Source organism: Erpetoichthys calabaricus, chromosome 2, assembly GCF_900747795.2.
Source record: "Erpetoichthys calabaricus chromosome 2, fErpCal1.3, whole genome shotgun sequence".
Classification (NCBI taxonomy): Eukaryota; Metazoa; Chordata; class Cladistia; order Polypteriformes; family Polypteridae; genus Erpetoichthys; species Erpetoichthys calabaricus.
In genome coordinates, this window is record NC_041395.2 from 209,807,649 (window position 1) to 209,822,686 (window position 15,038).

Consider the following 15,038-nt stretch of genomic DNA (forward strand, 5'->3'; position numbering starts at 1 on the left):
GCAATGCAAGTGATCAGTTATAGCCAACTATACATCTTTGTAAAGGTGTGAAACTTAGCTCTCCAATGATAGTCTATGTGACTTAGTGCATGTGGGATCTTTGATAAAAGCAGATTCACTCAGCTGTGATATGCTGTACGCCTTGCCTTATGCGTATGCAAATCGCATATATACTAATGAAAGAAAGCAGACAACAAGAAAACTTATAACTATGTAAAAAATCCATGATTGCTTTTGTTTGATTTATGGGATTTTTGGAGCATACACAAATAACTTTGAAATATGGTAGTGTCCCTCCAACATAGGTTGTTAAACTAGGATAGTGCCTGTGTAACAGAATATAATGGTCAGTAATGTCAAAGGATGCATTTATAAATAACATAATAACTACAGTTTTCTTCATCAGAAGAGATTAAAATATTACTGAAAGCTCAAGTTAATGTCGTTTCTGTACTGTGATTGGTTTGAAAGCCTGACTAAAACCTTGATGAGCAACACAAGGCTTAAGTTGCACGGTAGCTACATTTTTAAGTACCGTTTATACTCACGTATAAGTTGGATCTTGAAACCCGAAAAATCGATCATAAAATCAGATCCCGACTTATACGCCTGTTCAAAAATGTGACACTTCAATTTTATTTATTTTTTTGTTCTTTTACATCTTCTTGCCTCCTACAATCTTGCATCAGTTTCTCAGACGCTACGAATTTTGTTGCAGCAGTGCTGTTACCAATTTCTTTCGCTACTTCAACAATGTTTAATTTAAAACCTGCTTCATATTTTCTTCTGATAGAAAGCTCCACTGTAGATAAGGGATACTCTTACAATAAAGGTTCATGAGGGTGTGAGATTCAAAAAACACAAATGAGTGCAAATGTTGCATTGGAATATTTTGGTTATTACTGTGTGGTCATGTAGGCACAATACATAGAAAAAAAAAAGGCAGCGTGTTTCATCATTACTCTCTCAGGTGGGCGTTAACGTATAATCTCTTGGATCAATAGCGTGAGTTTTCTGCATTTGATTTATACGACTGACATTATAAAGTACCAGAAATTATATGTTAAAATCAAGTCCCCTCTTATCCACAAGTATATACGGTAATTTACAAAGAAAATATTGTGAGAAGCCTTTTCTCTTTTCTGTCATGAAGAAATGTTCAGATCTCATTTCTCAGTAGCCGCTTGAACTTTATTCAGCCTGGAGGGTATGCTTTTAGGCATTGCTAATTTCTCAGATTTATGTATATTTATTTGTGGAATGATCTCTTACGTCTTACTGGGTACACAGGGCCATAAGTTATTACTAAGAGCAGTCACGACTTGATGCCATTGTTCTCTCTCCTTCCTTCCACAATTTCATCACTGAAGGCAGGAAAAAATAAACTCGGACAAAACAGGATTATTCAATTTATTTTTAATTTGAACTGGACTATGAAACTCTTTGAAAAGCATTTGTCAGATAAGCATCAAGCTCTTTCAGTTTCTTAGTGTTCCTTAAACCTGTCAAAATCTTTATGTACATACATATTGAAATTGGTCTTCTGTTTTGAAGATGAACAAATTTAAAGTTAAAACAACTGTTGAAACTTTGGCACTAAATTCCTAACTGAATGTCCCGTTGTTTCTTAAAGGAACTTACATTTTTGCTAATAGTGGGCAGCAAATTTAATATGTAGAAATTTCACCTATGAAAATGGTAGATTTTTAAAAATTTACTGTGTAATTTGCAATTATTATGAGGTTCTAAACTAGGGTAAATCTACAGCCAACTTTATTTGTTTTGTCAGCTCACCTATGGTTGAAGAACTGTCGGGAATTAATGCCTTCTTCTTACAATGCATCAAGATTTGATCAACCTGTGGAGGCCTCAGTTTGGCTGAAGAATTTTCGTATTACTAATGAAAGGTTTCTCAAACAGGTATCTTTCTTTTTTTTTTTTTTTTTTTTTTACTTTGTCCCATTTACTTCTGGTCCGCTGGAATTGAGGGACTAAACACAAAAAAGTCATTGTTTCCATTATTGTTTATGTTGTATGTGAAACATTGCCCAGAAATAAAAGCTGTCATTCTGTACTGTAGTGTCATATTAATATTATATATCTATATAGTGTTATGTTAAGTAGTTGCTATTATGAATACCTTTTGAGTTACCTTATGACCTGTGGGTAGAAATTGTCCTTGAATCTACTGGTGCAAGTGCCAGCAATCATGTATTGTTTCTAACAAGGAAGAAGTGAGAAAAGCAAATCTGCAGAATTGCTGAGGTCTTTAATTATATTGTTTGATCTTCTAAGGCAATGCTTGTCATATACTGTATATCCTGAACTGAAGGTAGTTGGTTGATGGTAATAGTTTGTGCCATCTTTACCATGGTGTGCATGGCTTTATTATCTTGAGATGAGCATGTGCTGTACCTGGATGTGATGGATTCAATAAAGATAAACTATACTGTGCATGTGTAGAAATTAATGAGAACTAATTGAGAAATGAGAGCTTTCATCAGATGTCTAAAGAAGTAGAGACACTGGTGAGCTGTCTTGAAAATAGCTGAATTGTGTTTTCCCCATTTATTTGTGAAAGTCACTCTATGAAATTTAAAGATGTACCATGACACAACAGCCTCCAACCCAATGTAGATGGGAGTGTAGTTTGCTTTCTGCTTCCAGAAGTCTATAACCAGTTCCTTGGTTGACTTGCAAGAGATATGACATCCTCTGTGGACCAGTTGTGATGAGAGTCGTATGTTTAAAGTAGACAGAATGCACCTACACATGAGTAGGACTAAAAAAAGCTCTTAATTTGCTAACAAACCGTGTGAAAGAGCTTCTTTATTATAAGAGGTAAAGATGATTGAGAATAGTAACAAGGTTTGTTATATATTTTTTTAAAAATAAGTCTTAGTTGAAACTGGCTGTAAAATTGGATGCAGTGTCATATGTAGATTGAGGACTACAATAAATTAACTGGAGCAAAATGAAAATTTTGAACATTTATTTGAATTCTTAGTAGCAGTAATCATTCATTGACCTACAAAATGTTGAGAATATGCTTTAGTTTCATTTGAGATCACTTCCAGTACATGAGATATTGGTTTCATTCAGCTGAATTGCAGCTATGTTATTGATTTTCTTAAGGTCCAGCTACCCAACCTGCAACACATCTAAATTGGTGATTAGAAGGATTTCTATCTAATGTTGAAAGCTGATGTTCTCCAAATTGTTAATGATCCTTTCAAATTTTAGTGCACCACAAAATTTGCTGATATTATTAAGTATATTAGAATGAAGTGGTCATCACTAATACTTACAGTCACTTCTGGAAACATTGGCACCCTTAATGAAAAAATGCAAAAATTAATATAAAAAAGAGGTCACACATACAATAAATGATATTTTGTGCTTGAACATTGGAGAAGTCTCATGCCTTTATTATCAAACAGACTTTTGGAACAAAATAAAGTTTTCCTTCATTAACACAAATTATCATAATAAGGGAGATTCCAAAAATATTGGCCAAAATATGGACAAAAGCAGAAATGTTTGTACGCACTAAAATATCCAGGGGCCTCATGTATAACGCCATGCATAGAACTCACACTTTAACATGGCATAAGCACAAAAGCGGAAATGTTCGTACGCACAAAAAAATCCAGATGGATAAATCTGTGCGAACGGCAACTTCCACGTTCTTCCAATACATAAATCCCGGTCAGCGTGAAAAGTAACACACATGCACATGCACGCACCTGCTGTCCCACCCCGTCTCCTCCCAGAATTGTCCCACCCCATCTCCTCCCAGAATTACGCCTCTTTGAATATGCAAATCAATGTAAGTAGCCCTTAAGCTCAGCGTTCTGTGAAAAGGCAATGGCAAAAGCATGAGGGGAAACAGAACAATTTCAGCGAATACCAAGTGGATGCAAGGAAAAACGTACTATTTGTTGGTTTAAGCTCTTAATTTGCTAACAAACCATGTATAAACAACAAAAGGAAGTTGATCGAGTGACATAGATTGTCGGAGAAACTCGAAAGCTCAAGTTCATAAAGTTGCACAGTGCCTGAAATAAAAAAGAAGTTGTCAGATATCAAAGTCACCGTGAAAGGCAAGTCGTAGCCCACCGTCTGAGTATCATATGAAAGCTTATTAGGGTACAGAGAAAAAAAATAGGCACTGTGGGGAAAAACGTTCGAAATGTCAACTTTAATCTCTAAATTTCGACTTTAATCATGTAGTTTATTTTGTCATTAAAGTAGAATATCATAAACTTCATCTTAAAATTGTTTTATTTACTAGTTTCTCAAATCCCATCGTAACTAAAGTAGCACATTAAATGCTTTGTTTTGTATTTGATCTTCTATGTGCTCTGTGTGTGAATCACTACGTGCTTCTTAAACCGGCTTTCTCTGCCTCCGACAGGACACAGAATCCATTACATTCGTGATATTACAGCTCTCTGAATAATTAAAATACTGAGATGTATACTTCATATCATTTTCATTATGATAGGAGTTAAAGCATGTTATTAAACATGGGAACATGGTGGCGCAGTGATTGTTCATGCCTCACGCAGGATGCTTGCTGCGCCATGTGCGACCTTCGATGAAATAATTTATTGCAACAGTACTGTCTCTTTCAAAGTACTAACCCCCAATTCCTGTCCTTACTTTTCTTTCTCCAAATACCCAATCGCCACACAATCAGCTCTGTAATAGACGTTAAGCCATCTGTAAGCTTAGAAAGCTGATTCTTCAAAACTTTTAAGGAACATTGAAATATCTTCGTAGTACATGTTAAATTATTCTATCCATCCATTGTCGCTCCAGTCCCAGCAAGAATAGAGCACGAGGCAGGAACAATCCGTGAACGGAGCGCCAGCTCCTTGTTAGCGCTGCGACACCGTGTCCTCATATGTTTGTTTATTAACAATATAGATTATTTAAATTTAAGTTAAAGTTATATCTATATATTATAATAAACATATTTTGATGCATTTCATCGTAAAAATGATATTGTCATCATATGCACATACGCGCTTTATAAAGTGGCTCAGGTTGTGCAATATTCTAACTGTATCACAAGTTTACAGTGAGGTGATTGCACTTATAAGTACAAACAGTTCAACAAGGAGCACTTGATGGATTGATTGAGTGCGTTTATAGTTCTTGGGATGAAACTGTTTCTGAACCGTGAGGTCCGTACAGGAAAGGCTCTGAAGCGTTTGCCGTGTGAGAGCAGTTCAATAGACAGCATGGCTGAAGCAGCGTGTGCTTGATGCTATATACCGATAATTTTCTTTCCGATCAGCTGCTGTACAGCTGTGATTCCACACTCGGATACAGTGATATAAATACTCAAGAGTGGTGCAGTGGGAGTAATATGGAAAAAGATGATCCGCTGTGGCAACCCCTAACGGGTGCAGCTGAAAGGAGAAGAAGTGCAGTGAGAGTAACAACGCCAAAGCAGCTATGGTATTTAGAATAGTTTGACCATTCTGTGGACCATTATATTGTTACAGGTTAATTACAATCAGATGCATTAAACTAATAAACAATGTGTGGTTAATTTCAGTGTATTTATAAAGCCACGTCAGGGATGTGGATCTAAAAAAGAAAGGGAAACCACACTGGAACAGTAGCACTGCTTTGACGCTGGTGCTGCCAGTTTGCAAAACAGAGTGGAGAACTTGCGTACGCCAGGGTATGAGCTACCATGGAAATGTGCGTGGCTTTACGCCAAGTTTAGGTTTTATATATTGCGATTTGAATGTGGAAACATTCGTACGCAACATTTTTGTGCGTATGCACCGTTTATACATGAGGCCCCAGATGTATAAATCTGTGCGTACGCCAACTTCCACGTTCTTCCTCTCCATAAATCCCGGTCAGCCTGAAAAGTAACGCACATGCACATGCCTGCTGCTACTCCCCAGCTCCTCCCAGAATTATGCCTCTTTGAATATGCAAATCAATATAAATAGCCCTTAAGCTCAGCGTTCTGTGAAAAGGCAATGGTAAACGCACAGGGGAAAATAAAATAATTTCAGTGAATACCAAGTGGAGGCAAGGAAAAACGTACTATTTGTTGGTTTAAACGGTGTTATAAACAACAAAAGGAAGTTGATCGAGTGACATAGAGTGTCGGAGAAACTCGAAAGCTCAAGTTCACAAAGTCACACAGTGCCCAAAATAAAAAAGAAGTTATCAGATATTAAAGTCGCTGTGAAAAGGCGAGTCGTAGCCCACCGTCTGAGTGTCATATGAAAGCTTATTAGGGTACACAGAAAAGAAAAAAAAAATAGGGACACAGTGGGGAAAAAAAAGCTCGAAATGTCAACTTTAATCTCGAAATTTCCACTTTAATCATGTAGTTTATTTTGTCATTAAAGTAGAACATCATAAACTTCATCTTAAAATCTTTTAATTTACTAGTTTCTCAAATCCCATCGTAACTAAAGTAGCACGTTAAATGCATTGTTTTGTATGTGTTCTTCTATGTGTGTGAATCACTACGTGCTTCTTAAACTTTTTAAACGGGCTTTCTCTTCCTTTGACAGGACACAGAATCCATTACATTCATGATATTACAGTTCTCTGAATAATTTAAATACTGAGATGTTTGCTTGGTATCATTTCAGTATTTATATCATATCATTTAAAGCATGTACAGTTGTGTTTGAATGTTTGTGAACCCTTTAGAATTTTCTATATTTCTGCATAAATATGACCTAAAACATCATCAGATTTTCACTCAAGTCCTAAAAGTAGATAAAGAGAAACCAGTTAAACAAATGAGACAAAAATATTATACTTGGTCATTTATTTATTGAGGAAAATGATCGAATATTACATATTTGTGAGTGACAAAAGTATGTGAACCTTTGCTTTCAGTATCTGTTGCGACCCCCCTTTGCAGCAATAACTGCAACTAAATGTTTCCGGTAACTGTTGATCAGTCCTGCACACCGGCTTGGAGGAATTTTAAACCATTCCTCCGTACAGAACAGCTTCAACTCTGGGATGTTGGTGGGTTTCCTCACGTTAACTGCTCGCTTCAGGTCCTTCCACAACATTTCGATTGGATTAAGGTCAGGACTTTGATTTGGCCATTCCAAAACATTAACTTTATTCTTCTTTAACCATTCTTTGGTAGAACAACTTGTGTGCATAGGGTCGTTGTCTTGCTGCCTGAACCACCTTCTCTTGAGATTCAGTTCATGGACAGATGTCCTGACATTTTCCTTTAGAATTCTCTGATATAATTCAGAATTCATTGTTCCATCAATGAAGGCAAGCCGTCCTGGCCCAGATGCAGCAAAACCGGCCCAAACCATGATACTACCACCACCATGTTTCACAGATGGGATAAGATTCTTATGCTGGAATGCAGTGTTTTCCTTTCTCCAAACATAACTTTTTTCATTTAAATCAAAAAGTTCTATTTTGGTTTCCGTTTGGTTTTTCTCATCCGTCTACAAAACATTCTTCCAATAGCCTTCTGGTTTGTCCACGTGATCTTTAGCAAACTGCAGATGAGCAGCAATGTGTTTTTTGGAGAGCAGTGGCTTTCTCCTTGCAACCCTGCTGTGCACACCATTGTTGTTCAGTGTTCTCCTGATGGTCGACTCATGAACATGAACATTAGCCAATGTGAGAGAGGCCTTCAGTTACTTAGAAGTTACCCTGGGGTCCTTTGTGACCTCGCCGACTATTACACGCCTTGCTCTTGGAGTGATCTTTGTTGGTCAACCACTCCTGGAGAGGGTAACAATGGTCTTGAATTTCCTCAATTTGTACACAATCTGTCTGACTGTGGATTGGTGGAGTCCAAACTCTTTAGAGATGGTTTTGTAACCTTTTCCAGCCTGATGAGCATCAACAACTCTTGAGATCCTCAGAAATCTCCTTTGTTCGTACCATGATACACTTCCACAAACATGTGTTGTGAAGAGCAAACTTTGATAGATCCCTGTTCTTTAAATAACACAGGTTGCCCACTCACACCTCATTGTCATCCCATTGATTGAAAACGCCTGAGTATAATTTCACCTTCAAACTAACTGCTAATCATAGAGGTTCACGTACTTTTGCCACTCACAAATATGTAATATTCGATCATTTTACACAATAAATAAATGACCAAGTATAATATTTTTGTCTCATTTGTTTAACTGGTTTCTCTTTATCTACTTTTAGGACTTGAGTGAAAATCTGATGATGTTTAAGGTCATATTTATGCAGAAATATAGAAAATTCTAAAGGGTTCACAAACTTTCAAGCACAACTGTATTAAACATGGGAACACGGTGGCGCAGTGATAGTGACGAGCTGGCGCCTTGTCCAGAGATTGTTCCTGCCTCCCATGCGCGACCTTCGAAGAAATAATTTATTGCAGCAGTACTGTCTCTTTCAAACGTACTAACCTCCAATTTCTGTCCTTCCTTTTCTTTCTCCAAGTACCCAATCGCCACACAATCAGCTCAGTAATAGACGTTAAGCCATCTGTAAGCAAAGAACTCGGATTCTTCAAAACTTTTAAGGAACATTGAAATATCTTCATAGTACATGTTTAATTATTCAAATCTATCTATCCTTCCAGTGTCGCGCCAGCCCCAGCAAGAATACAGCACAAGGAGCACGAGGCAGGAATAACCCCTGAATAGGGCGCCAGCTCCTTGCTAGCTCTGCGACACCGTGTCCTCACATATGTAATTATTAAAAATATAGATTATTTAAATGATGTTAACGTTTGTTTCCTGCCTTGCGCCCTGTGTTGGATGGGATTGGCTCCGGCAGACCCCCGTGACCCTGTAGTTAGGATATAGTGGGTTGGATGATGGATGGATGGATTTTATCTGTATAATGTCATAAACCTATTTTGCTGCATTTGATCTTAAAAATGATATTGTCATCATATGTAAATACGTGCTTTATAAAGTAGCTCAAGCTGTGCAATATTATAAGTGTATCGCAAGTTTACACTGAGGTAATTGTACTTATAAGTACAAACAGTTCTACAAGGAGCACTTGATGGACTGATTGATTGTGTTTATAGTTCTTGTTTCTGAACCGCGAGGTCAGTCAGTTCAAGAAAGGCTCTGAAGCGTTTGCCGTATGAGAGCAGTTCAAATAGGCAGCATGGCTGAGGCAGCGTGTGCTTGATGCTGTATACCGATAATTCTCTTTCCGATCAGCTGCTGTAGAGCTGTGATTCCACACTTAGATACAGTGATATAAATACTCTGAGTGGTGCAGTGAGAGTAATATAGAAAAAGAAGATCCACTGTGGCAACCCCTAAAGGGAGCAGCTGAAAGAAGAAGAAGGTGCAGCACTAATTTTTTTTTTTTATTTAAAATAGTTTGGCCATTCTGTGGACCAAGGTTATTATAGTTTTGCCTTTTTATATTAGTTTTTATTTCTATATTTTTTTCTGACCTTACTTGGAAATTCAGTTTAGTTTTAGTTTTCCTTCATCGTGTATTTTTAGTTTTAGTTTAGTTTTTATTTCACAGAGACATTTCTATTTTATTTATATATATATATATATATATATATATATATATATATATATATATATATATATATATATATATATTAGTTTCAGTTTTAGTAATTATGGATTGTAGCGCCAACAGAGTTTTGTGTCACAATCAGACAGAACTGTACACTTAACAGATTTGGATATGAGTTTAATGTTAGTCGAAGCTTACTACACTGCCTGGTTTACTATCTAGTTTTGTTTTTGTCTGATCAGAACAAGCATAATCAAAACTAGACACTGAATATGAACAATTTTACACAATGTTATAATTTTTAAAATATTTTATCATGAAAATCACAGGGGCTTAGGAAGAACAGTGCTTTTAGACTTGAATGAGTGTGCAGACCCCACCTAGCTGTATTGAGGGAAACAAAGAACAACAAGCATGTAGTGTCAAGGTTAGGGGCAATGAGTCTTGAATAGACCACCATAAAGGACAGTAAACCCATAATGAGCAGAGCAAGAGCAGGTAATAGGAGTACGGACAGGCATAAAACAACAGAGACAGCATCTGAGATTAAGAACAACATATGCATTATCTAAACCTGTTTATCCAGAGTAGGATTGCAGGAAATCTGGAGCCTACCGCAGCAGGTTTGGATACAAGGCAGGAAAAATCCCTGGTATGCAATATGTATGATAAGGATGATGTTAAGAACAAAAAGAATATGATATTTCAACTATCTATTTTGAGAGAGAAAAACATTGAAAAAGGGAGACAAATATTTTAAAATATAATTCTGCTAATGGATTACTTTCACAATAGCAGGTATATTGAGTTGTGAATATGAACTAAAAAAGATAAATTAATAAATATGGAATAAATACAAAAACCCATTAGTATGTTTAGTTTTTCATCACTTGTCAGACTCTCTATCTTTGTTTGTATCGCTTCGTTGTTAAACAATGTTTTTAAAACAAAAGTGATTGGTCAGCAACAATATGCTGATCTTGTATGATGACCTAGTCAGCCTCTCGATCAGTGCCGTTTTATTTTCAAAAACCGGGAGTGCTCTTCCCTCAACTTACTTGTATACTCAGATATGGGGATGGATATTTGAGGAGTAAACCGCATGGCAATGATTATATTTTTATATTTTGTACATTAAGGAACCATCAACAACAAATCAAATTAATAATATATTGAACAATTATTATAAAAGTAAAGTTGAATAAATTGGACTCTGCAGCTGTATAAATAAAAAAAAAATCGAATATGTGTTCAGGTAAATTACCACTTCCGGGTGATGGATTTGGCCCAAAAGTTAATACAGATCTATAATTGTGATGTAACAACCACATGCCGAATTTCATCCATTTATCTAGATGTGTTTTTGAGTTATCGTGTTTATACACACGCATGCACGCACGCATGCATGCGTACATACGTACGTACACAATTCCAAAAACAGTAAATATCAGGGTCGTATTTTTTCATGATTACTATACTTTCTGTATACTTCGTATATGAGAAAGTAAAAACGATTTCTCCTGTATGAAGTGGCAGGTGAATTACTGTTAACAAAAAGCAAACACCTGAGAAATAAAATGAAACGTTACTCACTCGTGATTTTTCTGTCCATATGGTAAACGTTTTGTTGACCAGCACATTCTGATTTCAGCCGTTTGAATTACATCTTGATGTATAACAAGCGCAAAGAAAGGCGGTACGCAAATCACTTTCTATTTCTCATGCTTTGCGCACCCGCACTCAGCATGCTCTGTCACCGCAAATGCTGTGTGAACAGCCGCCCTCCGTCACCAGCCACCGTTCACTGGATGAATATATGCGGGCGGCTCGTGGTGGATGACTTTCTGTTTTAGAGTTAAAACTTACAAGGGTTAAAGACTAACGGCAAGAATATTCATTCAAAAACGAAAACTAAAAATATTTTACTAAATTATTATTTTATTTCAGTTAGTCTATCCAGCTACTTTAATAGTTTTGTTTAGTTTTAGTTTTTCATTTCGGTTTTGTTAATTATTTTATTTCAGTTTACGAAAATGTTTTTTTAGTAATAGTTTCAGTTTTTATTCTAGTTTTTGTTAACTATAATAACCTTGCTGTGGACTATTATATTGTTACAGGTTAATTACAATCAGATGCCTTAAAGTAATAAACAATATGTGGTTAATTTCAGTGTATTTGATAAAGCCACGTCAGGGATGTGAATCTAAAAAAGAAAGGGAAACCACACTGGAACAAAAGCACTGCTTTGATGCTGGGTGCTGCCAGTTCGTAAAACCGAGCAGAGAACTTGTGTACACCAAGCATTTAACTGGCGTGAAAATGTGCGTGGCTTTACGCCAAGTTTAGGTTTTATACATCGCAATGTGAATGGGGAAACAGGCTTACGCAACATTTTTGTGCGTACGCACCATTTATACATGAGGCCCCTGGTGAGAATCATCTATGGGGGAGGAGCTAAATCTTTAAATTTGTCAAAAATTTCTGTCTCTGACTTTTCAATGGATCTCAATGTTTCAGGGTCCCCTGATACTGAAAACATCATTATCTCAATAATGGGTGTGTGTCTGCATGTCACAGTTTCTTGAGGATGGTCTAGAGTTAAGATGGCTGGACAGGAAAATACCAAACTCGAAACTTAAGCCTGTTATGAGATGACGATGTGCTGATTAGTTTTTGAGCCAAATCGTCCAAGAGGAAGAGGCACTCTAGAGGAACCCTCAAATACTGTAATTCAGCAATTAATTATGAATTATTCTCATCAATTGCTATCATAATAATCTTTTTTAGGGTCAGAAAGAGCAGCATCAGAGCGGTAAATGATTACTGAAATGTTATAGAATAGTTTGGTTAATTTGGTTCTTAGGGCACAAAGCCTACTGATGCTCACGTCTAAATTTTTTTGAGGGGTGCCAATATTTCTGGAGTTGACTGTAGTTGTGCCTTTATTAATCATTCAGTAAAAATATCTATCCATCGATTATTAATCCTGTTTAATCCAGTTCATGAGAGTGTGGAGTTACAAGAGTTAATATGGTAAACTAAATAATAGAATTTTAGATCAGAAGATCAAAATAATTAAATATTGTGTTTCTTAAACTAGAAACTTTCTGTAAAGCATTTGTTTGCCCTTTGTAATAGCCTATAGTTTTTGTGTAATATTCATCCTTTTCATTATGTTCATTACTTGACAGAAAACAGTATAGATGCTGCATCAGTAATATAAAAGAAATACATTGACACATGTACTATATACAACTGCAGAAAATCCCATATGACCAAGTGTATTTTCTGGCATAATGTCTTCATGAGATATGGAAAGTGATCACATCATTAATTTGTTTTCCTGTGCCTGTGGATGTTTTTTCTTTGCATTGAGGCCTTTTCTTTGGATCTGACTGAGATAGACTTGAAATATTTGCTAAATAAAGTTTTAATCCACACTTCTCCCCAAAATCAAAAGCACTCCAAAATGATTCTGTGTAGCCCATGGGGTAATGAAACTCTTAATTTATGATTTATGATTTTAGTCTTGATGAATCATGAAAGAGCACATTTTTTTCTTCTCTCTTTTGTCTGTATTGCTTTGTTTTATTTTTTCATTGACTAATGGTACAATCAGTGAAGAGTATATAACTTCTGTACTTCTTGAATAAATAAAGAAGTAACTTGAATCACACACTGGATGCTTTCCTCTGTTAACCACAGGAATCTGAGGATGAGTAAAATGAGTCCTCTAATTACTATGAGGAAAACCAGTTTGTACATTACCATGAAAACTATATATAGTTCAGGACAGCAATCTTAGAATAGGTTAGGAAAATAGCCGCCTATATGCTCAAAACAATAAAAAAACTAAAATTGCAGAAATGTAATCAAATTGAACAGTGTGTAATAAGTATAATTTATAGACCAAAACACAAAGCAATGAATGGATACAGATGCTGTAGATAATGAATAGTTGATGTGACTTGGAAAATTCCTTTGCAAGAAAATATTAGTATGAGAGGAAAATCTATGGAGTATGAAGCTGTAATGTGCTGAAGAGGCACAGCCTCCTATCTGATTCCATCCATGTAATTTCGATGGATTTATTTTAGTAAATCCAGCTGACTAGGCCATGGTTAGGCATTCTTAGGTAACACAGGATTGCTTATTATTCAGGTGATACCAAAGAGAGGATGTGAGCTTAATACTAATATTAAATCAAAATGTAAAAAATGCTGAACAGTGCAATAATTAAATTCACGTATTTATAGACCAATAATTAAACAGGCAGTCATATACAGTAATTCAGTGTTTTTAATTTAGAAATACATCCATGTCTTTTGTTCGGATTTCCAGGTAAATTTGAAATGAATAGGAGAAGTCCATTTCATACAGTGTATGAAAGATAGATAGATAGATAGATAGATAGATAGATAGATAGATAGATAGATAGATAGATAGATAGATAGATAGATAGATAGATAGATAGATAGATAGATAGATAGATAGATAGATAGATAGATAGATAGATAGATAGATACTTTATTAATCCCAAGAAGGGGAAAGAGAGCACAGCATGTCTGTAGACCAGTTACAACTGGTCTAGATGGGTTTCGCGTGTATTATTGTTTTAATTACCGTTTGAGTTAGACATCTGCATAGTCATTTGGTTTGAACCACGTACTAACATCAAGTCCATGTAGAAATTGGGGAAATCAGCAGCACTTGCTGCAGTCCCACTAGCGTATCTGGTTTATTTCTCCAATTTGCACATGAACTTGATGTTAGTTTGTTGTTCAAACTGCAACACGGCGCCAAGAAACTATGAACACGTCTAACTCAAATGGTAATTAAAACAAAACTACATGCTGAAACCAATCCAGACCTGTTATAACTTGTCTATAGACGTGCTGCACTCCCCTCCACAACAATGTGTGTGTAATCTCATCTCTTACTCTACCGCTATATCACAATTCCAGGAAATTTTTGACTCCTCCTTGTATATCTAGAGGCTGTCACACTTGAGCCAGTAGGAGATAGCTATTCAAAACAGTAAACATTGCCTTAGTGGATTCAAACCTTTTGAGCTAGTGGAGAAGCCAACCACAAAGTAGAATAGCCTGCTCATTTTGGAACAAACTATCCCTTCTTCAGGGCCAAGAAGTGTGGTTTTATAAATCATTAGACAACCATAAACTAAGAGATAAGCAGAAAAATTTCAAAATAAATAATGATAATATAGTGCAAAATAACAGGTAACAGAAAAGTTTTTTTTTTTCTGTTTTTCTTTAAGTCTATTATTTATACCTTTTTTGTAGTGAGTAAAATATGGATCACTGGAAATCCGATAAAAATGGACTGTATAAACATCTATAAATCTCTCTATTATAAAAAAAAATCTTGGGAGGGAGACTAGGGAGACAAGATGTGATCTTCTCGGAAGACAATTTGATGTCCCGCGAGAGACACTTTAACATCACACAAGACAAGGCAGTGAGACAACATTTAAAACAAGTTCACAGACATCTAACCTAGCAGTTGTT

The 15,038-nt window shown here is 36.0% G+C and overlaps 1 protein-coding gene across 3 annotated transcripts in view; it reads left to right on the plus strand.

Annotated features, from left to right (window-relative positions):
* Window positions 1–15,038, plus strand: part of dap3 (death associated protein 3) — a 137,942-nt gene that overhangs the window by 57,970 nt on the left and 64,934 nt on the right. For all 3 annotated transcript variants that reach the window (XM_051923081.1, XM_051923083.1, XM_051923082.1), the window contains exon 7: window positions 1,790–1,920. In XM_051923081.1, the coding sequence (XP_051779041.1) occupies window positions 1,790–1,920 (131 nt within the window). The remainder of the gene's footprint in view (window positions 1–1,789; window positions 1,921–15,038) is intronic.